This window comes from Engystomops pustulosus, chromosome 2, assembly GCF_040894005.1.
Source record: "Engystomops pustulosus chromosome 2, aEngPut4.maternal, whole genome shotgun sequence".
NCBI classification, from domain to species: domain Eukaryota; kingdom Metazoa; phylum Chordata; class Amphibia; order Anura; family Leptodactylidae; genus Engystomops; species Engystomops pustulosus.
Window position 1 is genome coordinate 34027203 of NC_092412.1, and position 25680 is coordinate 34052882.

The 25680-nt window shown below is 42.1% G+C and overlaps 1 protein-coding gene across 1 annotated transcript in view; it reads right to left on the bottom strand.

Annotated features, from left to right (window-relative positions):
* The window catches only part of PDGFD (platelet derived growth factor D), a 124947-nt gene that overhangs the window by 72134 nt on the left and 27133 nt on the right, over positions 1-25680 (bottom strand). Inside the window, exon 2 of the mRNA XM_072134210.1 lies at positions 904-1108. Within this exon, the coding sequence (XP_071990311.1) occupies positions 904-1108 (205 nt within the window). The remainder of the gene's footprint in view (positions 1-903; positions 1109-25680) is intronic.

Sequence of the window (25680 nt, forward strand, 5' to 3'; positions counted from 1 at the left end):
AGTATTTGAAGAACAATATGTGTAGAGAACAACTTGCAGATGTTGCCAAACATCTGCAATGTGTTCTTCACACATATTGTTCTTCAAATACTATTGCGGAGAACACCGTTCTGCACGCGTGTCTCCGGAACAGATCGCAGATGTTCCCGAACATCTGCAATCTGTTCTGCAGTGTTCTTTCACTGTGCTCGTTCAGTTTGTAATTTTACTGAAAAATGCTCGGGTCTCCCATTGATTTCAATGGGGCTCGTTACTTGAAATGAGCACTCGAGCATCGGGAAATGTTCGGTTCGAGTAACGAGCACCCGAGCATTTTAGTGCTCGCTCATCTCTATTGCAGATGCATTTTTCTCCACAGCCTCCCTTACTTGGTTATATACTGATCTACTACCTACTAAAGGTCAATGGTCTTCTGGTAGGGAAGAGGAACATGTATGGCATATTCTATATCGTAAATCTTAGCGCAGAGACCAGGAGGGGGAAGTTACAATACTTAGACTATCTGCAAAATAGATATAACTAACTTATGGTTTGTAACTTTTTTGGTTATCTGCGTCTTTTCTGTAGACGAGGCACTTTTGAGACTTTTTTGAGACATTTTCAATAAGTCGCATGTCATAAATTAGGAAAACCATCTGGATTACTATGTTAAATAAGGCGAACTTGGCTAAAATTCATGCACCGCAAATATGGTACAAACACCAAAAAAGTAAAAAAAAACACAAACCAAAACGTCACCAAAAAAGGGCCAAAAAATCTGGCCCAATATATGCAAACCCCCCTTTAGCTGCACCACTACAGATTTATCTAAAAATGTAGAAGAAACCCCACGGAAATAACCCTTTAAGGGTAAAATTTCACATTTGAATCCAAATATTTGCCTTTTATCGGTTCCACACTCACCTGCAGACATCATTCTCTTGCTCTTCCAAGCCAAACTGGCTGTCAAATGCGAGCTGTATCCTTGTGTTTTCGGCAGACACCAGTTTCCACGTGAGTAGGAGATTTCTGGGATAACTGTTAGGGAAACGGGGGCTGGTTACACAGCCGGCGCCCACAACATGGATGGTTTCTTCTTTCTGGTACAGTCTGGTAAGGAGATTGCTCTCTGTTGGTAGAAAACAATAGAAAACATCAAATTTACAAACATAATATTGACCCTATGCTTGACTGTATACAGTATATATATCTAGAGATTTTATAATGCGGCCCTCCATATGGCTACCAGCATGTGCCCATTCATGCAAATGCAATTTACCCAAAGATCTGACAAGAAATTAAATAAATTTCAGTCAAACCATGACACAAGTGGTAAAGCTGCAAAATAAACAGATACCGTATTTAGATAGATAGATAGATAGATATGAGATGGATAAATAGACAAATATGAGATTAGATAGATATGAGATGGATAAATAGACAAATATGAGATTAGATAGATATATAGGGCCACATGTATCACTTGTTTTTTCTGTTGTTTTTGCGCCTTTTCATTCAGGCGCACCCTTTTTGCACCATTTTTGCGACTAAACGCCAAAGTAGCCGCGCAGCAAAAATAAGCAGCTTTCCCTCATCTATCTTACCAATCCAGATGTTTTGCTGCGCCTAATGATATTCATCACTTGCAACTTTTTCATTTAGGCGTAAAAACGGGCGCAAAAACACTCCAGCCCGAAGGTGGCGTTATCTGAGAAGAAAGCACTGAGCCCCTTTGCAGAACAGCTCATTTCTAGCAGCAAAGCTCAGCTCAGACACTAGTACAGATCATACAGACATTAGATGCTCTGCAGACAGGAGCTGCAGACTCTATTTACAGTTCATCACCTTCTATTTACAAAACATCCTGCAAACTCCTGAGCTCAAAGCAAGAGCAAGAGAAGTTTGCACAAGTTTGCAGAATGTTGCAGATACGACATACAAGTGTCCCCCATGTAATTCTGCACAGTATCACCAGTGTGTCTTAGGGGGATACTGTGCAGAATTACAGGGGTGCAGCAGGAGGATCAGCACTGGGGGATCCCCTCCAGGAGAAGCCCCTGCTGAGGAGGTCACTGGGTGCAGGGTGTCACACACCTGGGTGCTGCTGTGAGTGTTATCTTCATTGTGGGCTGTGGGAGAAGCAGAGAGGAGCTTGTAGCAGGATCACATGTAACTGCCTGAATCTAACATTGCACCGAAACTGCGCCAAAATTGCGCCTAAACTGTATTAAAGTAAAGTGATTAATAAGAGGCAGGAAATTGCCTTATCACAGATGGTTGTAACTTGTGATAATTCTGGCAAAACAGTGCGCCAGAATTTAGGCGCAACTACTACACTTAGGCGCACATAGATAGATAGACAAATAGGAGATAAATAGATAGATAGATAGATAGATACATAGATAGATAGATGATACATAGATACATAGATAGATAGATGATAGATAGATAGATAGATAGATAGATAGATAGATAGATAGATAGATATAAGATAGATGATATATAGGGGATCATTAATTTTCCTCCTTTCTCTTTGCTCTTTTTGTGCACCTCATTTCTCATTTTTGTCAAATGCAGATTTGTGACAGATTTTTAGGCGCAAATTTTCAAGTATCAATGATGAAGCGGTGTGAGACGTGCTGTGATGCTGAGCTGGTTGTTCTTCCTGGCAGCACGCAGCACTATGTCAGTGGCGGAACTACCGCCGTAGCAGCCGTAGCGGTTGCTACGGGGCCCGGGAGCTTCAGGGGCCCGTGGGGCGGCACATCCCGATGTCTGCTGCGCAGCGCCGTTACCGACCCGGTCCGACCGAGGCCCGGGGCCCGGGCCCTGCTATACGGCACGATAAGGCCCCTCCCCGCCCCTGTGTATCTGTCCCTGCGCCCGCTCCTGTGTATCTGTCCCTCCCTGCGCCCGCCCCTGTTTCTGCCCCACTACTTACCAGTCCTGCGTCGGCGATCCGCCCACCTGTTCTCCTTCAGGTTGCACCGCGCGGCCCATGTCACGTGACTGACGCGACCTGACGTCAGGTCGCGTCAGTCACGTGACCAGAGGCGCGCGGTGCAACCTGGAGGAGCCGAGCCGCCATTTTCTCCCGTGAGGTGAAGGTAAAGGGAAGAAGACATCACCGACCGGTGGGTAAGTATATGTTTATTATTTGTATAGGGAAAGCTTTTTTATTAGTTAAGGGAGGCCCTAGGGGATTTTTTATTAGTTAAGGGAGGCCCTAGGGGATTTTTTATTAGAGAAGGGAGGCCCTAGGGGATTTTTTATTAGTTAAGGGAGGCCCTAGGGGATTTTTTATTAGAGAAGGGAGGCCCTAGGGGATTTTTTATTAGTTAAGGGAGGCCCTAGGGGATTTTTTATTAGAGAAGGGAGGCCCTAGGGGATTTTTTATTAGTTAAGGGAGGCCCTAGGGGATTTTTTATTAGTTAAGGGATGCCCTAGGGGATTTTTTATTAGAGAAGGGAGGCCCTAGGGGATTTTTTATTAGAGAAGGGAGGCCCTAGGGGATTTTTTATTAGAGAAGGGAGGCCCTAGGGGATTTTTTATTAGAGAAGGGAGGCCCTAGGGGATTTTTTATTAGAGAAGGGAGGCCCTAGGGCAGTGATGGCGAACCTTTTAGAGCCTGAGTGCCCAAACTTCAACCAAAAGCCACTTATTTATTGCAAAGTGCCAGCACAGCAATTTAAGTAGTAATTTATTTCTCCTCGTTCTTTGACAACTGTTAATCGTTCAGCCTCCTAAAGACACTAACGCAGTTGAAAGGAGGAGGGCAAATTGTAGGAAGATTTTGTAGGAAGATTACTTGAGTCCTGTCTGGTGAACTTCATGCTGGGGTGATGGCCCGGGTGCCCACAGAAAGGGCTCAGAGTGCCGCCTCGGGCACCAGTGCCATAGGTTCGCCACCACTGCCCTAGGGGATTTTTTATTAGTTAAGGGAGGCCCTAGGGGATTTTTTATTAGAGAAGGGAGGCCCTAGGGGATTTTTTATTAGTTAAGGGAGGCCCTAGGGGATTTTTTATTAGTTAAGGGAGGCCCTAGGGGATTTTTTATTAGTTAAGGGAGGCCCTAGGGGATTTTTTATTAGAGAAGGGAGGCCATAGGGGATTTGTTATTAGTTAAGGGAGGCCCTAGGGGATTTTTTATTAGTTAAGGGAGGCCCTAGGGGATTTTTTATTAGGGAAGGGATGCAGGGCAGGGAATGGGAAAAGGTGCCGTGGTCATCGGCAAGGTGGGGGGGGGGGGCCCCAGCCAAAAGTTTGCTATGGGGCCCACTCATTCCTAGTTACGCCACTGCACTATGTGTATACTAGCGCCCCATCTGTCAGTGTCTCCAGGGTGTACCGGACTGTTCCAAGTACATTGTGACACTGAGATTACGACATAAGATGGAAATCGTGTCTTCATGTGTTTATAGACTCCTCATACACATACCAGGATATAACAATGTGTTCTGGGTGGTAGAATCTCATGGACCTTCTCTCAGGATGTCCCCTCATAGAATATTTTATAGATGGAGACATCTTGTTGAAGGATAAGGAATAGGGGGCCAGATGTATCACTTGTTTTTTTCTGTTGTTTTTGCGCCTTTTCTTATTGTCACTTTCTTTGCACCGGTTTCGCGACTAAACATTTCTCATTTATCCTACCAATCCAGATGTTTTGCTGCACCTAATAATCATTCATCATTAGCAATTTGTTCATTTAAGCGCAATTTAGGCGCAAAAAACTCTCCAGCCTGAAGGTGGCATAAACTGAGAAGCCAAGCACTGAGCTCTTGTGCAGAGCAGCTTATCCCCAGCAGCAGAGCTCAGCAGACACTACAGACACTACATGCAGCCTCTGTTTACAGCTCATGAGCTTCTATTTACAAACAGTCTGCAAAAGCAGCAGCTCAGAGCAGGATAGAAGAGAAGTTTGTAGGAGCTTTTAGTGATGGGAATTACGGCTCTTCTAGGTGAGCTGGCTCATAAGGCTCCACTTACTAAGAAGAGCCGGCACTTCTGGCTCCTGAATGGCTCCCTGAATCACCCGACACTACTCCACTTTTAACCCGATTGTATCGGATTAAAGGGGGCATGGTGACAAGTTTGGTGGCGGGGTTAAGGGAGCCATTGGCTCACTGACGGGAGCCGGCTCCCGTCGTTCACAAACAAGAAGCTGTAGACAGTACAGAGAAGCATCCCCGTGTAGTAGGATATAAGAGAAGTGTGTAGGAGCTGCTGACAGTACGGAGAAGTGTCCATGTGTAGCAGGATAGAAGAGAAGTGATTGGGAGCTGCGGATAGGACAGAGAAGTGTTCGTGCATTAGGATAGAAGAGAAGTGAGTGGGAGCTGCAGACAGGACCCAGAAGTGTCCCGTGTAGCAGGATAGAAGAGAAGTGAGTGGGAGCTTCCGACAGGACACAGAAGTGTCCCGTGTAGAAGGATACAAGAGAAGTGTGTAGGAGCTTCCGACAGGACAGAGAAGTGTCCCGTGTAGCAGGATAGAAGAGAAGTGAGTGGGAGCTGCAGACAGGACAGAGAAGTGTCCCGTATAGCAGGATAGAAGAGAAGGGAGTGGGAGCTGCACATAGGACAGAGAAGTGTCCTGTGTAGCAGGATAGAAGAGAAGTGAGTGGGAGCTGCACATAGGACAGAGAAGTGTCCTGTGTAGCAGGATAGAAGAGAAGTGAGTGGGAGCTGCAGACAGGACAGAGAAGTGTCCCGTGTAGCAGGATAGAAGAGAAGTGAGTGGGAGCTGCAGATAGTTCAGAGAAGTGTCCCATGCAGCACACTGGTGTCTGAGGAGGATACTGGCCAGAATTACAGGGGGGCAGCATAAGATCCGCACTGGGGGATCCCCTCCAGGAGTAGCCAATGCTGAGGAGATCACTGGGTGCAGGGTGTCACACACCTGGGCTCTGCTGTGAGGGTCATTGTCATCTAGAACATGTGCACTATATGTCAGTATTACGAAAGAGTGCTATGGTTCTGTTATAATATCACTGTATGGAGGTAGTTTTTATTACATTGTATGGTGGTATAAGTCACAGTTTGGTGCCGTTATAATGAGTAATTTATAATTACTCATATCATTTTTATGAGAATTTTTATTTATAAAAGAACGAGGTTTAGAATTTGGTTGTATGCATCTTATTACATAGATTGGAGTAGAACATGGGTGCTATATGTCAGTATGCTTTGGTTGTATCATTGTAATGCTGTACATTGGTACATTTTATGCACACATCATTTGGACTGAAACAGTACTTGGACCCACTATGTCAGTATTATTTGAGCATTCTATGGTTGTATTATTAGAACATTAAACATACATGTCATTGCACTGTTTGGTAGTACATTGTAGAGCGACTTATGTGACTTTTTAAGATAATGAAACTTGGCCCTACTAAGGGGTTAGACTATCTTACTGATTTTTATTGCAAATAAATAATATTAAAAAGTTTTAGTTAAGGTGTTTCGTTACGTCTAAATAGGGGCGGAATTTACTTCCTACATATGGTTCTAGAATCAAACATCTTGGGGAATGGAGAATGCGCCCCTTCTACCTGCTTTCAATCTGCGGTTTCAGGACCCTTGGAGGACCTTCAAAGGTCCTGAAATGGCTCTTGTGTGCATGTGTATTTAGAGCAGGAACAGATGTAGGAGAATTTCTTCTCAGTTTAAAATTTGGTGGGTGGTTTGGGTTGTCCAGGACCCCCTATAAGGCTTGGGCCCCGGGCTACCGCCCAAAACGCCTATATTATAATACACAAATACGTTTAAGCCCCCTTTTCCATTCTAATATTCCTATTGGTTATTAGCTGTCATAGCCCCTCCCACTCATATACTGCCTGTTGGGATTCTTCCAACTTAAAGCTTTACCGCAATCCTAAAATTTTAACACACTCCCTTTATGCTTGTACATTTTTATACAATGCAGAAGCAATTACATCTCGGCACATTATAAGATGACAGCAGAGATATCACCAAGGTGAAATACGACCTAGAAAGCTACTTTAAATTCATGCCGTAAAAACTGCAGTGATATATTTTTTGGCAGGGGGAACATAAGTTTTCGGTGAGTGGTGCATATAGGTGCATTACATTAATATCTTTGGCTTCCTGTCACAGAACATAATGATCCAGAGGATTCTTGGCCGATCATTACCTCCCTTCAAAGTGCTGAGTCAGCAAAACAAAGAAGACTTAAAGAGATACAAGTCTGACTCCGAATCATGGGGAAGTTCACCTTGAGGACAGACATTAGAGACGTGTTCTGTTTAGTTAGTGTTACGCCAGTGTTTCTCTGAAGTATCCACATCTTGACAGCTTAAGAGGGCTTGTAAGTCCTTGTAATTGTAACACACATATCCGTCATATACTGGAGACTACACAGCGCTCTAATATGTGTCCATTAGTTTAAGTTTCCATGGAAAACCTTGGGTTAATTTACTAAAGACTGACGAGACCCTTCCATAGAGCAAAACTTTAACAGTTCTCTTCTTTTACCACAGGGGGCAGCATTCTAAAATAAGGCATGATAAACCAGGGACACTTACTCATAGATCCAGGTACTGTGACTGTGGAAATCTTCCAATATGTGTTATCCATGCCCTCCTTCCTTCTAAAATCAACTTTTAAAATTATTCTAATGAGCCAGAAGTGCTCTCGGGGGTGTTCCCTGCTGCAGCTTACACTGTGCACGAGCACTTCCCCTGTTCCACTCAGGGAAGTCCCCCTGGACAGTCTAACATCCGTTGAAGCTACAGCAGGGAGGGGCTCTGGTAACACCTTTCAGAGTCGTCGGGCTTATTAGCACAATTTTAAAAGTTGATTTTATAAGGAAGAAGGCCATGGATAACAAAAATAAGAAGATCACCACATGGTAGATTTCCTGTAAGAAGAAGATCATTCTTTTGAACATTCGACTTAAAAGGAAAGCATTGGGGCACATTTACTTACCCGGTCCATTCGCGTTCCAGCGGCGGCTTCTCCGACGAGTGTTCAGGTCTTCCGGCGATTCATGAAGGTCCGTGCGCCCGATGTCCACCAGGTGTCGCTGCTTCGCCGAAGTCCGCCGAGGTGCCCCGGAGTTCATCGTCTTCATCGTGGTGCATGTGAGTATGGCCCGTGCGACCCATTTTTTTTTTTAAATACGGCGGTTTTTCCGAATCCGTCGGGTTTTCGTTCGGCCACGCCCCCCGATTTCCGTCGCATGCATGCCACAAACCGATCGCGTGATCCAAAATCCTGCGGAAATATTTGGGTAACACGTCGGGAAAACGCGAATCGGGCCCTTAGTAAATGACCCCCACTGTGTCTTATGATTTAGTCTTGTGTCTTGTGTCCTTGTATTCCCCATGAAATAACAGTTTTGTACCATTCCTCTGATATCGATATTATACATTTTTTAATAAATTACCAGTTGGGGGTGTGGTCCTGCACAATCAGTGCAAATAGTAATAAACGGTTTCGGGATCAGGAACATTTACAAGGAAAGGGTTACCGCTACTTATACACTTCCAAGAGGATTAACAGAGGAACATAGGGTGTAGAAATGATCCGGACTGTCCACCGTACACAGATGGATGATGCCTACATTGACATTACATGGAGAGAATATTTTCTCTGAGAGCAGTATTGTACTACTTGCCCATGGCAGCCAATCAGAGCTCAGCTTTAGTTTTCCCACAGCTGTTTATAAAATGAAATCTAAGCTCTGATTGGTTTCCATAGTGTTACCTCATACACTTCTGATAAATCTCCCCCATATTCCTGTTATTTCACCTGATAATTATTGTATTGTTCTGTAGAGTCTTATTATGTTTACCATGACCTGTACAGCGCTGCGGTATATGATGGTGCTATATACACAATGATTTATTTATTCATTAGATATGATTATTGTTAGTCCGTCATAATATTCAAAATTTCGGATTCCCACAAATACAATAACAATTTAGCAGCAGAACGCCGATAGTATGTAGCGTGTAGGACGTATCTGGACAAGTTTAGTAAAAGTAAAATCTAAATAAATAATCGCCTGCGGGAGAATGGAGTAGCCTAAAGTGATGTGTAGTTTATACTATAGGGAGGTCTGTCTGCACACAACAACCTGTAATAATAAACTTCCCTCTACGTCTCTCCACACCCTCCACTCAGGACCATAAGGATAAGCAGTCCTATATGTGTTACTATATATAGTGCCTGTCATATGGCGGTATTATTCTGTAGGACTGAAGGCAGGTCCGACCGAGTCATCATAGCTGTTACACACTGAAAATATTCTGTATGGAAAATATACATATTGCTAAACTGCAATTTTTAATAATCTTCTTCAACTTTTAGGTTTATTTTAAATTAAAATATGGCTTGTTTTTTGTGGGATGAGATATATATTTCGCATAGATTGCAGCTAGCTCAGGGCCACCATAGACGTGCATAGACGCACATTGGGGCACATTTACTTACATTTACTTACGCGATCCTGCGGTGCATTGTCCGACGTGGATTTGGGTCTGCCGCGATTCACTAACCTCTTGCGACTGAGTTCCTGCATCCGTTGCTTCTGCCCCAAGGTCCGCCGGAGTTCACCTTCTTCTTCCTGGTGCATGTGAGTGCTTGATCTTGCGACACAAATCCTTTTTTAACAGAACAATGAATGTACCATACAAACATCATCAGAGCAAAGAATGTACCATAAATACAGCACCAGAACAATGAATGTACTATACACAAATCACTATAGCAATTAATGTACCATAGATACAGCACAAGAACAATGAATGTACCATAAATACAGTACCAGAGCAATGAAAATACCATAAATACAGCACCAGAATCATGTTTCATATACAAATTCTACTTTGTACCTCTACACTTCCTAGTATGACCTTAAAATGTATCATGTAATGGCATTTGTATTAGATTTACACTCTTTACACTCTGTTTTAACATTTTCTATACTCAATGTATGTACAGCAGTCTACTTATTTCACTACAAATTTCCATAAATCCTGCCTAGATATCTGAGCGTTCTTACAAACTGTTTAGGTCCAGTCTAGTATATTAATATTAATGGACTGCGATCTGAAACAAATTTAGCGGTTTCAGTGACAACAAATAGTCCAAATAAAATTGTCTAATAAGTGTAATCCTCTTAGAGAATGACTTGGCCTTCAACGATTAGAGATTTAGAAGAAAGGAAATCAATGCTGATACACTAAAAACCCATTTGTAATACAGTGTCCCCATTAGTGATGTATAGCTGGAATAAGAGCGGCTTCTTTTTGGATCACAATGTCCCCATGTGATGCCGGATAGGAAGGAATACTCCTCATGATTTATGTTCCACATGTAAGAGACTTCAAAGGAATCTTCCCTTTGTATCAGTAGTATTTGTGTACATATGAAAATGTCTATACAAACTTAGGATGAGCAAAGTGTTATCCTCTTCGCTTTCCATCATCCTACAATTACCCCATAACAGTGATGTTGAACCTTTTAGAGACCGAGTGCCCAAACTACAACCAAACCCACTTATTAACCCCTTAACGCTCTGCGCCGTAGCTCTACGGCGCAGAGGTATAAGGGAAGTATGAAGAGGGCTCACGGGCTGAGTCCTCTTCATACAGAGGTGGGGGTTTTTGCATTTTGCTATTAACCCTCTAAACGCCGCCCGCAAAGTCGCGGGCGGCGTTTAAAAGACGGCGGCGCGCGGGCGCCGCCATCTTTTTTTCGATCGCCACGCCCCCGAACGTCATCGGGGGGCGGCGATCGGTTACCATGGTAGCCTCGGGTCTTCTCTTGACACGAGGCTACATGGTTTATGCAGGTTCGTTACAATGAGCCAGTGGCTCATTGTAATGTAAGACCTGCAAAAACGCCATATATTGCAATACTGTAGTATTGCAGTATATGGTAGGAGCGATCTGATCATCTAGGGTTATTGTACCCTAGATGGTCTAAAAAATAGTGAAAAAAAAAAGAAAAAAAAAAGTTTAAAAAATAAAAAAAATTAATAAAATATTAAAAGTTCAAATCACCCCCCTTTCCCTAGAACGGATATAAAACATAACAAACAGTAAAAATCACAGACATATTAGGTATCGCCGCGTCCCAAAATGCCCGATCTATCAAAATATAAAAACGGTTACGGCCGGCGGTGACCTCCGAGGCGGGAAATGGCGCCCAAATGTCCGAAATGCGACTTTTACACCTTTTTACATAACATAAAAAATGAAATAAAAAATGATCAAAATGTCGCACAGACCTCAAAATGGTAGCAATGAAAACGTCGCCTCATTTCGCAAAAAATGACCCCTCACACATTTCCGTGCGCCAAAGTATGAAAAAGTTATTAGCGTCAGAAGATGGCAAAAAATTTTTTTTCTTTTTTGTACACATTCGTTTAATTTTTGAAAATGTATTAAAACACAATAAAACCTATATAAATTTGGTATCACCGCGATCGCACCGAACCAAAGAATAAAGTAGGCATGTTATTTGGAGCGAAGAGTGAAAGTCGTAAAAACTGAGCCCACAAGAACGTGACGCACGTGCGGTTTTTTTTCAATTTTTCCACATTTGGAATTTTTTTTCAGCTTCGCAGTACACGGCATGTTAAAATAAATAACATTACGGGAAAGTAAAATTTGTTACGCACAAAATAAGCCCTCACACAGGTCTGTACACGGAAAAATGAAAAAGTTATGGATTTTTGAAGTTGGAGAGCGAGAAATGAGCCGGAAAACCCTCCGTCCTTAAGGGGTTAAAATGCAAAGTGCCAACATGGCAATTTAAGCAGTAACATTTTGCTTCCTGTCTTGTCACAGCTTTTAATTGTATTGGTGTCCTTAGGATAGAAGAGAAATTCAGATTATCATTGTAGCTTCATTCCAGGGGCCCCTGAACAGGAAGAATTGCTGGGCCCAGAGCAGGAGCTCCAATAATATCGCAGCCTTGTCTGCACCTCCTGTTGTCCCAGGCAGCTAAGGATGTGTAGCTTTAAAATAGCACTGATCACAGCACATCCTGGGTGACCAGGGACTGCAGGAGGAGGTTTTGAGCCCTGTGTGGAAACTGTGCTGGGGTGATGGCCTGGGTGCTCACAGAGAGTGCCCCGAGTGCCACCTCTGGCACCCGTGCCATAGGTTCGCCACCACTGCCCTATAATTATCTGTAAATGTTCAGAAAACTCCTCTCAAAACCTTCTAGTGGTAGGAGAAGGGAGGAGGGGGATGCAGATGCAGCTTCTCAAACCTTAGTGAAAAAGTGGGAGGGAAGAGAAAGAAATCGCTACATAATGGAGACATCTGATTGGTCAGAATATACAGCAAAGTAATGACATCATCCTAGGGAAAGCCCACCTGCTCTAATACAGTGGAGAGAGAAAGTGTGCATTGATGGAAATTGGTAGAAGAAATTAGAAGAATCCAAAATATACAAGTGGTAAAATATACATCTACAACTTCCTACCCTACTCGTTTCCAATTTTTTTTTTCCTTTCGGAAATCTCTGCTGAATTACATCTTGCTACAAAGAGGGACAAAAGCTTATTGTGGTGTCAGATCCCTTAGGGCAGTGGTGGCGAACCTATGGCACTGGTGCCAGAGATGGCACTCGGAGGCCTCTCTGTGGGCACACTGGCCATCTCCCAGGCACAGAGTTTGCCTGACATGGCATCTTCCTGCAGTCTCAGGCAGTCCAAGTAGTGCCCTGCTATTTTAAGTTGACCCATCCTATGCTGCTTGGTCCTGTCTGAAGAGTAAGAAGGTGTGGCTAGGGTCAGATTGGAGCTCAAAGATTCTGGTAGCAATAAGTTTGTTACTGCCTAAATTGCTGTGTTGGCACTTTGGGAAAAGCTAGTGTGTTTTGGGTCTCATTTTGGGCACTCGATCTCTAAAAGGTTCACCATCACTGCCCTAAATGTTCTATGCAGAGGGGAGCATGGAGCCTGAGCAGCTTTTTACCGTTTTTATAAAGGATGGACCTTAGAGAATGTTACTCTTTAACCCCTTATCTCTGCAACTGTTTTCCATATTAGTTGGCCTTTTTTTATGATTTTTTGTAATTAGGTATATTGATATTAGGTAATTTACCAATATACAACTATTAATAGTTCTGCTCTGCTTTCTTGATATGTAAAGTGATTCCTCCTGTCTTTTACCTCATCAGCCGGACATTCCTGTCCATAAAATGGCCACAGATGGAGGGTCATGTGATCTTATCTGTCCATGAACAATCGCCCTGCCCGGAGCGTGATACTATCTTAAGTCCTATTGCTCATGGTCATATAGAAATGACATAACCCTCCCTCTGCTGCCAGGTAAAGTGGCCAACCCCTTTAATGCCCTGGCCATTTTTCAGTTTTTTTCTGTCAATGCCTTTTAAAAGCTCTAACTTTTTAAAATTTGTTTCAACTTTTTTATATGTTTTTTTGGGGGAAAAAAATTTAGTTTTTAATAGCCCAAGTTTGAGTTTCATGTATCCAAATGGTGAACTTTAGTTAACCCTTTCTGTGCAACCTATTTAAAAAAGAATGTAAATCGTTTTTTTCCCCCAAATTAAAAATTTTCGTAAGACATTTTCTACTTCTGTTGTGAATCAATGCTCCAACCTCCCATTATTCTTCTTCTTCCCTTTTATTAAGAAAACATGATCATTTAACAATTACATATAATCAAAAAAAAGATGCACACGAAAAAATAAATAAATGTATCACACCCATATATTCGGCAGATATCGTCCAATTCTTGCCATACCCAAAACAAGGGTAGAACCCTATTTTTCCAGAGAAGGTAATGAGTAATAAGAAAAAGAGAGAGAAAAAAAAGGAAGAAGAAAAGAGAGAGAGAATATATATGTATTTTTCGGACTATAAGACGCACCGGAGTATAAGACGCATTAGTCGCCACTACTGCGAGTGTTTGTTCTGCCGCGTGTAAACAGAGTTTTCTTCTCACAATCATAAAACCATTGAGGCAAATATTCTGCTGTGAACAATAAAATCCCATAATCCTTAGAATACTAAATATTTTGACTCAATGAAGAGGAAAACAGGCAAATTGTCTCAAGTTATCAGGGGAGTCAATGAAAACAAATGGAGACTCCCACATAACTGGGATGGGCTCTAATTACAGTAATAGAAACTCATTGCCTTCCCGTATCGGTTTATAACTGGAAATGGACATTAGGAAACAGCTGTCAACAGTACAAAGTTTAATTCAAGCCCCAAGACAACAATCTATTTGTCTCCATTAAAGGGAGTATACCTGTACATAAAGTTGCAGACGGTGGTAGGTATTGCCCCTGTAAATCTGGGTGTTGCACTCACTGTGAGAAGCACCAGGACTGTGAAAAATGCATTTACAGTATATTCCAGGACTGTAGCTGTATTCCGAAAAATCTGGCTCTCTGCTGTGTGAGATCCCTACAATGAACATGTAACAGCCTCTACCTATGGGAAATTAGGGTAGAATTCATACAGAAGTTGCCTGATACAGCAGTGACTCATAGTAGTGGGGAGGGGCCGTGCTGTCTTCAGTAAAGAGATCTCACATACCAGTGCACCAGAGCTCTCCAAGTCCAGCAACAATGGTTTGGTTGAACCAGGGCCCACGAGATCCTCTGGTGCTCTGGTGGGCACGTCCGATAATGTATTTACTTGAACAGAGTCAGTGCCGTTAGTTCCTCCATTCAAGAAAATGATAATGAGGTCATAAACCTCCATTTTTACAATACAGGTATCAGAGGTGGGACAACCCCTAAAACTTCCAAAATTTCCATAAGACACAAAGTAGACTTCTTACGAGTGGTCTTTTCAAAAGAATTGGCTACAAAAATTTTTGGAACGATGATCATCCCAAAGAAGGGACAGTCCAGGACTAAAACACCTTCATGAGACAGTTTTGAGACCAGAATTCTGTGCTAGATGTTTGGTTCCTTCCCCTCTTATTTTTCCTCCTGCAATTTTGGGAGGTCTTGTCGAAGAGGTTATACAATTGTTCTCTATGTATAAATAAGAACCTATACTTTCCATAATTTGATCCATGGTATCAAGAAAATGTCATAGCAAGAACATTACATGGCTCTTTCACGCCCATTTAATCACAAAAAAGTCAAGACAATTGCAGGGTTACATATGACGGAAAGTATGTCAGTAAGCCAATTACAGGGCAGATGAATGAGACTGCTCAGATTACGGGGTCTTCTGTGTCCACCATGGAGAAAGCCCCCCCTCCAGCAGTACATTATAGGTTCATATAAGGTTCTAATTTACTGTATGATAAGAGTCTGTCTAGGGGAAATACATTACATTTCAGATAGCGAGACCGCAGTCCATGGGAAATTGAAAACACGATGAGAAAACTCAGAGCGAGACATCATTAAGGAAAATATGGTGACCTGGAGCTGACGTTACAACGCTGTCCAGAAAGTTCATCAGAGAGATGAGAAAAACAGTACAAAAAGTGCCACCCAGTCAGAAACTGTAGTATTCCCCCGATTTGAGGATTATATTTTTAAAGAAAAACGTGTTGTCCAACACAACCAATCACACGACAATTTTTCCCTTTGAAGTCAATAAAAAGGCAGAGAACCGCCTTCTTACTGTGTGAACATACCCTTAGAAAGGTCTTCCAACAATAACAGAAGTAGGAACGTCAACGTCACCAGTCCTGCATCTGAGATCAATTCTGGTCCATTCGGTGGTATCCAAAGTTCAGTGAAGGAACGGGAAGCCAGAGGACACTTAGGAACATGTTTGGTTTTCATTTCTTGTCACTCATTGGAAGGACTGATCATTAACTACGGTGGCTCTCTGTCCTCTGGTGCCTCTAGTCCTGGTAGGCCCGAGGTGATTATATCGTGTACATTGTACATATGACATCTAAACCAGCCCATGGTCTCAGTAGTCACATCTGAGGCATGGACTGGAGAAAGCAGTGAATGGGTTACAGACACTGGACGATTGACCTCTTGGTAGTTGTCCATAAAAAGGGTTTGTCCCATTGGAATCATTGCAATCGTGACCTCAATATAAACACAGACTATTAATATTTTGCAATTCTGTGATGTCGTCATTCAGTTTATAAAAGAAAACCTAATTAAACCAAAAACCAGTCATTTCCAGGGATTAGCTCATCAATGTTTTTGGAATGGTATTTATCCACAGATTCAGTTTCCTCACAATACCTTGTCTTAATTTCCCAAATTACGGCAACACAGAGACCTAAGAACATCCAGTTACTGGAATGTGTCTCTCTTATATAAGGAATGTCACGTCAGATGCCAATTGGGTCTAACTCTTAGGTTTTGGTCATTGATCACTTACTGGAAAATACATGGCATTCTGAGAGTTATTGTTTTTGAGTATTGACGTATTAAGACTAACTATTAGAAATTTCTAGAGTACTTCACCTCTTTTTATACAGAACATGTACTTGTCCACTGTAAATCTCAACGTGATTTTGAAGTCATTATTGGAAACACAGGACATGTTATCAATAAAATAATAGATTATTTTTGAATCCTCTAATCAAATATGGATATGGGATCATATAAACACTACATAGGTTTCTTATCTGGTGAACATTTGGGAACCATTATTGGCAATGGTCCCATAGTAGAAGGCTTTGGTATACAGTCAGCTAGTTACCCTTCATCTAACTATTGTAGGAGAAATAGGGATGGTGTGACCCTCAAGCTGGTAATATTGACCACGACTTAGTCAAGCACCGGCCAAACCTGCCAATTCTGTCGAGATCAGTGGAGCATCACATATATAGATCCAGACTCAAATGTTGGGAAAAAGCACAATGTCAGTAGTGTTGGAACAGGATGCCTTGGGCCAACCAATAAAATCTGTTGTTGTGGCCACCATTGTCCAGCTGCCTTCAAATATTATCTGACACCCATTCGAAAATGTATCATACATGGGCAACAAGTGTTCCCAAGCTGGAAAAATTGCATCCACTGGCAGCAGCTTATAACCTATCCCCTATTGATAAAATACGTGCATACTCTTAGCTAAGCCAAGAATACAAGTGTATGGAAGACTATTCGGCTAATACCAGCTTCTGTACCGGTGAACTCAAGCAACCTTTCTAGTACATGGACAGCCGTAGACTACTGTAGAACACAATATTCCTCCTACATTTGGAGTGGCACCACCGACCATCTGATTGCCCTTGTAGTCATCTGATAAAAAGATTTTATTTCATAGAACAGTGATGGCGAACCTTTTAGCGGCCGAGTGCCCAAATTGCAACCCAAAACCCCTCTTATTTATCGCGAGGTGCCAACCAAAAATTAAAGCAGTAACTTATTGCTCCCTGTTCAACAACTTTCAATCATATTGGCCTCCTGAGGACAGCAACACAGTAGAAAGATGGAAAATTTACATCACTTCTTTCCAGTGTCCCTCTGTACAAAGAGAATCGTGGGGCCAGCAGGAGGTCCTCCAAAGATAATTCGACCCTGTCTAATGCTCCCTTTTTATCAGTCCCACGTAGCGAAGGAAGTATCAAAATATGACTTAAAGCCGCATCTTTTAAGTTGCTTGGTACTGCAGGAAGATTCTTTGAGTCTTGTCTAGTGTGCTGGGGCGATGGACCGGGCCATAGGTTCGCCATCACTGTCATAGAATATTGATGTCCCTTTAACCATAATCAGAATGGACTATCCATTGTGGTGCTGCATTTTGCCATCTAGGATTGATGAGCCATGTTTGTTTCTTCTTACATACCTGAGGCGACAGTATCTAGTCCCATATAAACTACAAAGGTCATCAAACACACTTCCCTATCCACACGACCAATATAAAATGGAACAAACTGAGGATGTCACGAGGATGAAGGTTGCGAAATGACCATTCCTTGGGTTACACCACGACACACAGAATTGCCAAAAGTTAATTTAATTATAAAAAAAATTCTTCCTAAATTGTGCTTTACACATTGCTGACATATTTTATAGATTTTTCTGATCCCATGATTCTTCGTCCACAACAATCACTGTACAGCTATAAGCCTGACCCTTGAGAAGCTGGAGATGGACAAATTGGACGACTTGTTTTTTGCTTTAATTCCATTCGCTATCCCTGTGTGGTCTCGTATCTGGAGAACACAACAGCGCACACGGGCCAGTGACATTCCAGAGGGTTTTTTTCATGTTTGGAAAATGTGTCTGCAATGTAACTACATTTAGACAGAGAACATATCAACAATGATGAAATGTTTGACTTGTGAGGGATATATTCATTTGGCTTGTAGGATACAATTTGGAAATAAAAGTCACAGTATTTACTGCATAGAACTGTATTATTAATCAGAATTAGACCTGGTACCGAACAAGGTAACACTAGATACATAATGCATAAGATTCCATGTGATAATTTTCCTCCCCCGCTCCTATAATGTTCCAATAAAATGACGCTAATATATTTGTCTGGGCAGACCTGGAATATTAAGAGGTTTTTGGGGCTTCTACAATGCTAATGATCTATAAATCATTAGTAGCTGATAGGTGGGGATACACCATTAATCTATACCATTGGTGTAGGATATCTCAGGCAACCACTTTAAAAAGTGACCCCAGAGGTAGTCATCTGGTCATCCGAAGCATTGGCATAACTACAGGGGTAGAAACCATAGTCGTTGCTATGGGGCCCACAGTGTCAAGGGGCCCCAACATCTTTCGTATTGGATGTGTATATGCTGTTTGTGGTGTGTGTATATACTGAATATGTATGTATATGCTGTATGTGTGAGTGTGCATATGTCGAATGGATGTACATGGTACTGTATGTATGTGTGTATATGCTGTATGTGTGTATATGGAGTTTGTACCGGGTTACATACAAGATGGGTTCCTTAGGATTATTCTTATTTGTATGCAAGTCAGAACTCTATATTTTATCATTATACTTTTGCTGTAATGGGACCAAGGTTTATCAATACAGACACCTCACAGCTGATCGGTGAGAACTTCACCAGAGGTCACAGGGAGCAGAGAGGTCTGTCTGTAACTAGGGGTTGCCTGTAAGTCGAGTGCCCTTAAGTAGAGGACCATTTATATATACTATATGTATTTCTCACATGTGTGAGTAAACAAATATGTACAATTTTCTAAGAGGGAAGAGGGGCCCTATTCCAAAGTCTACTATGGAGTCTTGTCTGTCTTAGTTATGCCCCTGATCCCAGTTGTTACTACTGTGGGGTTAAAGGAATAAAACCTATGGAAATATGTAGAAGCCAAAGCTGGTAATGCAATCCACATTACAGTCCTCAATTTCCACAATACTACTACTGGTTGAAAGGCTTGGTTAAAGCCGAGTCACATTTAATCATGGAGTACAGAGCATCACTTTTCTATGGACTTTATTTGGGGTGCTGCTAATTTTCTTGTCATATAGATATATAGATTATAGAAAATAGATATATATGAGAGGTAGATACAGTAAAAAAGATAGAAGATTGATAGATTGATATATATATAATAGATAGGAGATAGATAAATGGTGAGACAGGAGATAGATGAAAGATGTATAGACAGGAGATAGATGATAAACATCTTCACCCGGGCATTTAACCAATGGGTATTAAATGAGCAATACATCCTCTGCCCACAAAAGTCCACATACAGGGGGTCCCTTTAGGTAGGCGGAAGAAAGAATTTGGATTTGCGGATGGGTGCGCTTATAACCAGGAATAAGTTACCAAAGCGAATTTTGGTAAAAGCTTGGTTCGTCTTTATTAGAAGTGATAAACAATATTTAGGTTCATAGGTCGGGATAACCCTTCATCAGACCAATATCGTGTTAGCCGGGCAGGGGATGTGCTGAACTAACCGTAAGGAGAAGTTTCCATCAAGGGTAATTGATACCCCTCAATTGTTCTCTGCAACTTTGCAAGTTGCGTCCAGGTGAGCACCTTCACTACTTACCTGACAGCCAACTTACGTAACGTTATCACACGAGGCGCCGTCCTCTCTCGTTGTCCTTTTTGTTTTTTCTTTCTTTTCTAGGGGGTCCCTTTAGGGCAGGGGGCCCAGGGTAAATGCCCAGTTTGCCGTCCCCTAATGCCAACCCTGGGGCTGAAGCAGATGTAAGATAAAAAATTAAGTGCATGTCCCTGTTCAGTTTATAGGGAAGCATCGGTACTCATGGAACCAATCAGTGGCTTTGTCAGGTACTGTTGATGTACACTGTGGCCATTGACTGGCCGCAAGGGATCCTGTGATCGTGAACACCTCTAGAGCTCAGCCAAGACTTTCAGTGAGCAGATGCTACTCCTGGAATTGGGAGCTGGAGTGGGTGAAGTACACTTTCTAGAATTCCTGATAAAACCAAGTGTTAAACCTCACAAACAGAACAAATCTTGGTTTCAACATACAGTATATAATTTATAAAGGCAATTTTATTTGAGAAGACCACCTACGTGAACGCCCCATCTAAAAAATGGGGTGCCTATGCTATTGTAATAGGAACCTGAAGGGCACATGCAAGAATATAAACCATTATTCATAACTTGTAGGATTACTTTATGATCAGTGACAACCTCTAGCAACCCCACTTATCCAGAGATTGAAGGGGTTTCAGGACGGATCACAGAATATGTCACAGGTGGGTCCCACCTCTCTGAGCTATGCTATCGCCATAACATTCATTCATGTGAATAGGAGCTATAAAAGCAGCGCAGAAGTATCCAAGGATGCTACAATATGCTGAATAAAGAGCATAGCTCACTGTTGTCCGCTGTCCCATATGTGGGACAGGAATTTATGGGGCATTGACCAGTGTTAGGCCATACATTTTATTTTTAGAATTAATAATGATTATTAATAATAATAATTCTTATTAATAAGTATGGTATAAATTAATTTTGGAAAAATTTTGGAATTTTGGAAAAATCATTGGAAAATCCCTTTAAGTTTGGTATCTCCACCCTTTGTCACCAACTCCTCTTCGCAATCGGAACCCATGGAACACGTCCTGCCAGCCGCTTTTATACACTTAACCTCTGATCTCCTGCACAATGAGCCTCTCTGTTATTCTGTGTGGCCTATTGTATATTAATATACTAAATGCTATTACCATTGGAGGTGAGTTGAGTCATCTGACCTGGATTGTCTCAATCTTTTCACGAACAATGGTCATCCAGACATCTGTCTCTTGGCTTTTTAATGGCTCCGCGCCAGAGGCATCCCTAGCTGTAAGTTCTACCACCAACGCCGATGACGCCCATTCACACCCACACTGTTCTCCTATTTTTCACATCCAATGTTGGCTCACTTACAGTATTTAGTTAAAACTTAATCTTTTTCATTGTCAACAATTATTTCCTCCCAATCGTCAAGATATGGAATGAGTCACTCATTGTTCGGTTTCAAGCTCCCTCTTATTTCATCTGTATTGTCTTTCAATATAATACAGTGATGTAGATCCTTCTCCGGAGACCTCCGCCCCCAACCATTCATAGGTCTATAATATTTAGTAATGAGAAACATGTGGCTATGCTTGAGATGATTTTTATCTGAGGATGCAGAGGTGGCGGAAAACATGTTGGGGATTGTGTAGCTAAATTTTTGTGACTCATCCTGGTATAATTTTGAAACGCATTTCTAAGGAAGCAGGGAGGAGCTTAGCCCCGTTACATATCCATTTACACTGAAATACTTGCGATAGGGGGCATGCACCACATGTTTTGCATGTTAACAATGCAGATCTTGCGGTGCTCGTTCCCGATCACAAGTGTTTTGGTGTAAAGGAATATGTGTTCAAAGAAGGATTTACTCCTGAAGCGCTGGATCATACACCACCAAAAATACAGCTGTGTGCATGACGCCTAAGGCGGGGGCAGGACTACGAGCATTATAGTTATATATTATGCAAGGAATCCCTGTTTGTCCGTCAAAATAGTAGCACCAAACTGTTATCATGATGATGCTTTACCTCTGCTGTTCTGCGGGGAAACAGGGACTCCTTCCATTATATACTGTACCACTCTGATGCTCGGAGTCCCATCCTCTGCATGCGGTCTATTTGTGAAATTTACATTGACATTTACTAGGGTCTTTGCGGCAGTTTTCTGTTGGACTTTGCACATTCCTTTTAGTGCAAACTGCTTACACAGATATGTATCTGTGCATAATTTTAAAGCCTTTTTTAAAAAAAAACAAAAAAACAAGGGCATAAGACGATAAAAGAAGAGCAGATCCCGCCAGAGGGGGCACACACCAATATGTCAGTGTGCTTGGTTTACAATCCTTCATCCTGGTGGTAGATGTCCTTTAAGGATCTTAGTTCACAAGTGGCCTACGGAGCTATCCTGTATCCTGTGATCCAACCTTATGGCTTGTTGTCCAACTGGGATGACCCTAGCTAGTCCTGACCACCAATCTCTGCAACCTGCCTTATCCAATTGTTTGATTCTCGACTCTACCTTAATCTGTTCTCTTTGAATTCATTCAGACAAGGGTGCCCGATGCGCATGGGTTTCTAATCTATTTTCAGCCCTGCCCAGTTGGTTGCAAAGCAACATTTGAAAAAAATATCCTGCATATGGATGTCATCCATGTGCTGTCCGTTTTTTTTGTGGTCTGTTGACTTCTATGGAGGCCTGTGATCCGCTTGTGAGGAAAAAAAATTGTGCGTGCTGCAATTTTTTTCTTACAGTCTGCATGACTGTGAAAAAACAGACATGTGAACAGACCCATAGAAATCAATTGGTCACTATGCTATCTGCATATAACCCCAAAAGACTACTAAAAAAACATTAGTCTGAATGCGGCCTCAGCCTCGGCCCCTTATACCTCACGCTGGTCTATTAATGGCAACAGATGAGAGCAGCTACATTTATCTCAATAGGCACTGTACTTTGTTCTCACTTTATTCCCATATAATATAACACCTATGCAATTATTGCCCCATTAAGACTGGAAAACAGGCGAATACCATTATTGTGGTCAGAGAGGGATCCCATCACAGCGTAACTAAAGGGATAGCAGCAGTAGCAGCTGCTATGGGGCCCACAGTGTTAGGTGGCCCCAACATCCAGGTATTGTTGTGAATATGTTGTGTGTGTGTGTTGTGTATATACTTGTATTTGTATCTGATGTGTATATGCTCTACATGTGTACATATGTGATGTGTATATGTTGTATGTCTGTGTATATGATGCATGGGTGTATATGGTAGTGTATGTATGTGTATATTTCCTCTATGTATGTATATATGGTTTGTGTTTATACTGTATGTGATTGTAAGGGGGGTGGGGGGGGGGCATTCAGAAGTCAGCGATAGGGCCCTGCCTCTCCTAGATATGCTCCCTGGGTCCCATTCATTACATATTAGACACATTACTTGAAGTTGCTGAACCATAAAGCAAAATCTATATCAGGCACTGCAACTATAATGTATGATTTATATTACTGGTTCCTTATAGGGGAGTAAACACCCTGTGAATCTAGGAATGCTTCCTGGAATGGGTCCGGCTTTTGGATTCCCACAGAGCTACGGCTATGTACAAAGTATCAGTCATATTGGTGGGAATGTGATTTGTGGCTCATGGAGTCACTTTATCTGAAATGCCTGGCATTGGCAACCAATCAGAGCTCAGCTTTCATTTTCCCACAGTAGTTTTTAAAATGAAAGCAGAGCTCTAATTGGTTGTCATGGGCAACTAGAACAGTTTTGATCTCAGGCACTTCTGTTATATCTCCCATTTAATAATATTAATGTAGATTTTCCTCTAGAGATCCAGCTGTAATATGGCACCCAAAATTCCAATGGGCATACAAGTTCCCTACAGATGAGTCCATTGATTAATTAATACAATGTATGGATAAACATTATGGGGCACATTTACTTACCCGTCCCGTTGACGCCGTCGATCCGGAATGTCCGACGAGGATTCGGGGCGACACAATTGTGAGGATTGTGAGTGCATTGTCTTGCAACACAATTTTAATTTTAAATTCTGCGGTTTGTCCGAATTATTCGGGTTGTCCGACGGCCATGCCCCACGATTTGTATAACATGAAAGCCGGCGCCGATGCGCGACAATCCGATTGAGTGCACCAAAAACCCGGGGCAATTCAGCGCAATTCAGAAATAGTCGAGAAACCCAACAGAAATGCGTCCAACGGACCCTTAGTAAATGTGTCCATATATATATACACTCACCGGCCACTTTATTTGGTACACCATGCTAGTAACGAGTTGGACCCCCTTTTGCCTTTAGAACTGCCTCAATTCTTCGTGACATAGATTCAACAAGGTGCTGGAAGCATTCCTCAGGGATTTTGGTCCATATTGACATGATGGCATCACACAGTTGCCGCAGATTTGTCGGCTGCACATCCATGATGCGAATCTCCCGTTCCACCACATCCCAAAGATGCTCTATTGGATTGAGATCTGGTGACTGTGGAGGCCATTTGAGTCCAGTGACCTCATTGTCATGTTCAAGAAACCAGTCTGAGATGATTCCAGCTTTATGACATGGCGCATTATCCTGCTGAAAGTAGCCATCAGATGTTACAGGGTACATTGTGGTCATAAAGGGATGGACATGGTCAGCAACAATACTCAGGTAGGCTGAGGCGTTGCAACGATGCTCAATTGGTACCAAGGGGCCCAAAGAGTGCCAAGAAAATATTCCCCACACCATGACACCACCACCACCAGCCTGAACCGTTGATACAAGGCAGGATGGATCCATGCTTTCATGTTGTTGACGCCAAATTCTGACCCTACCATCCGAATGTCGCAGCAGAAATCGAGACTCATCAGACCAGGCAACGTTTTTCCAATCTTCTACTGTCCAATTTCGATGAGCTTGTGCAAATTGTAGCCTCAGTTTCCTGTTCTTAGCTGAAAGGAGTGGCACCCGGTGTGGTCTTCTGCTGCTGTAGCCCATCTGCCTCAAAGTTCGACGTACTGTGCGTTCAGAGATGCTCCTCTGCCTACCTTGGTTGTAACGGGTGGCGATTTGAGTCACTGTTGCCTTTCTATCAGCTCGAACCAGTCTGCCCATTCTCCTCTGACCTCTGGCATCAACAAGGCATTTCCGCCCACAGAACTGCCGCTCACTGGATGTTTTTTCTTTTTCGGACCATTCTCTGTAAACCCTAGAGATGGTTGTGCGTGTAAATCCCAGTAGATCAGCAGTTTCTGAAATACTCAGACCAGCCCTTCTGGCACCAACAACCATGCCACGTTCAAAGGCACTCAAATCACCTTTCTTCCCCATACTGATGCTCGGTACCTAATAAAGTGGCCGGTGAGTGTATATATATGTATATATATATATATATATATATATATATATATATATATATATATATATATATATACAGCATATATCTTTTGTACTCCTTTGTATATGCCCATTGCCTGTATTTTGGAAAATCATCCTATACTCAGACATTGCTTAAGTAGCAGAATAAAATAATTGCTGAATCTTTCCATCCGGCAATAGGAAAGATTGTGATCTCTGGCTCCAATAACTGGTGTCGCCATACGCTGCCACACTTTTATATTGTAATTACTGTGAGTTATATGTCCAGTTGTTTTGGATACAATTGTTGAATATAGAACAATCATGAAAAGACTCAACAAAGTTACTTTTTTTCTATACAACATAAAACTTCAAAGCAAAAAAAAAAAACTAATAAGAGAAAATAGTTTTTGCAGAGATCTCCCTGATGGC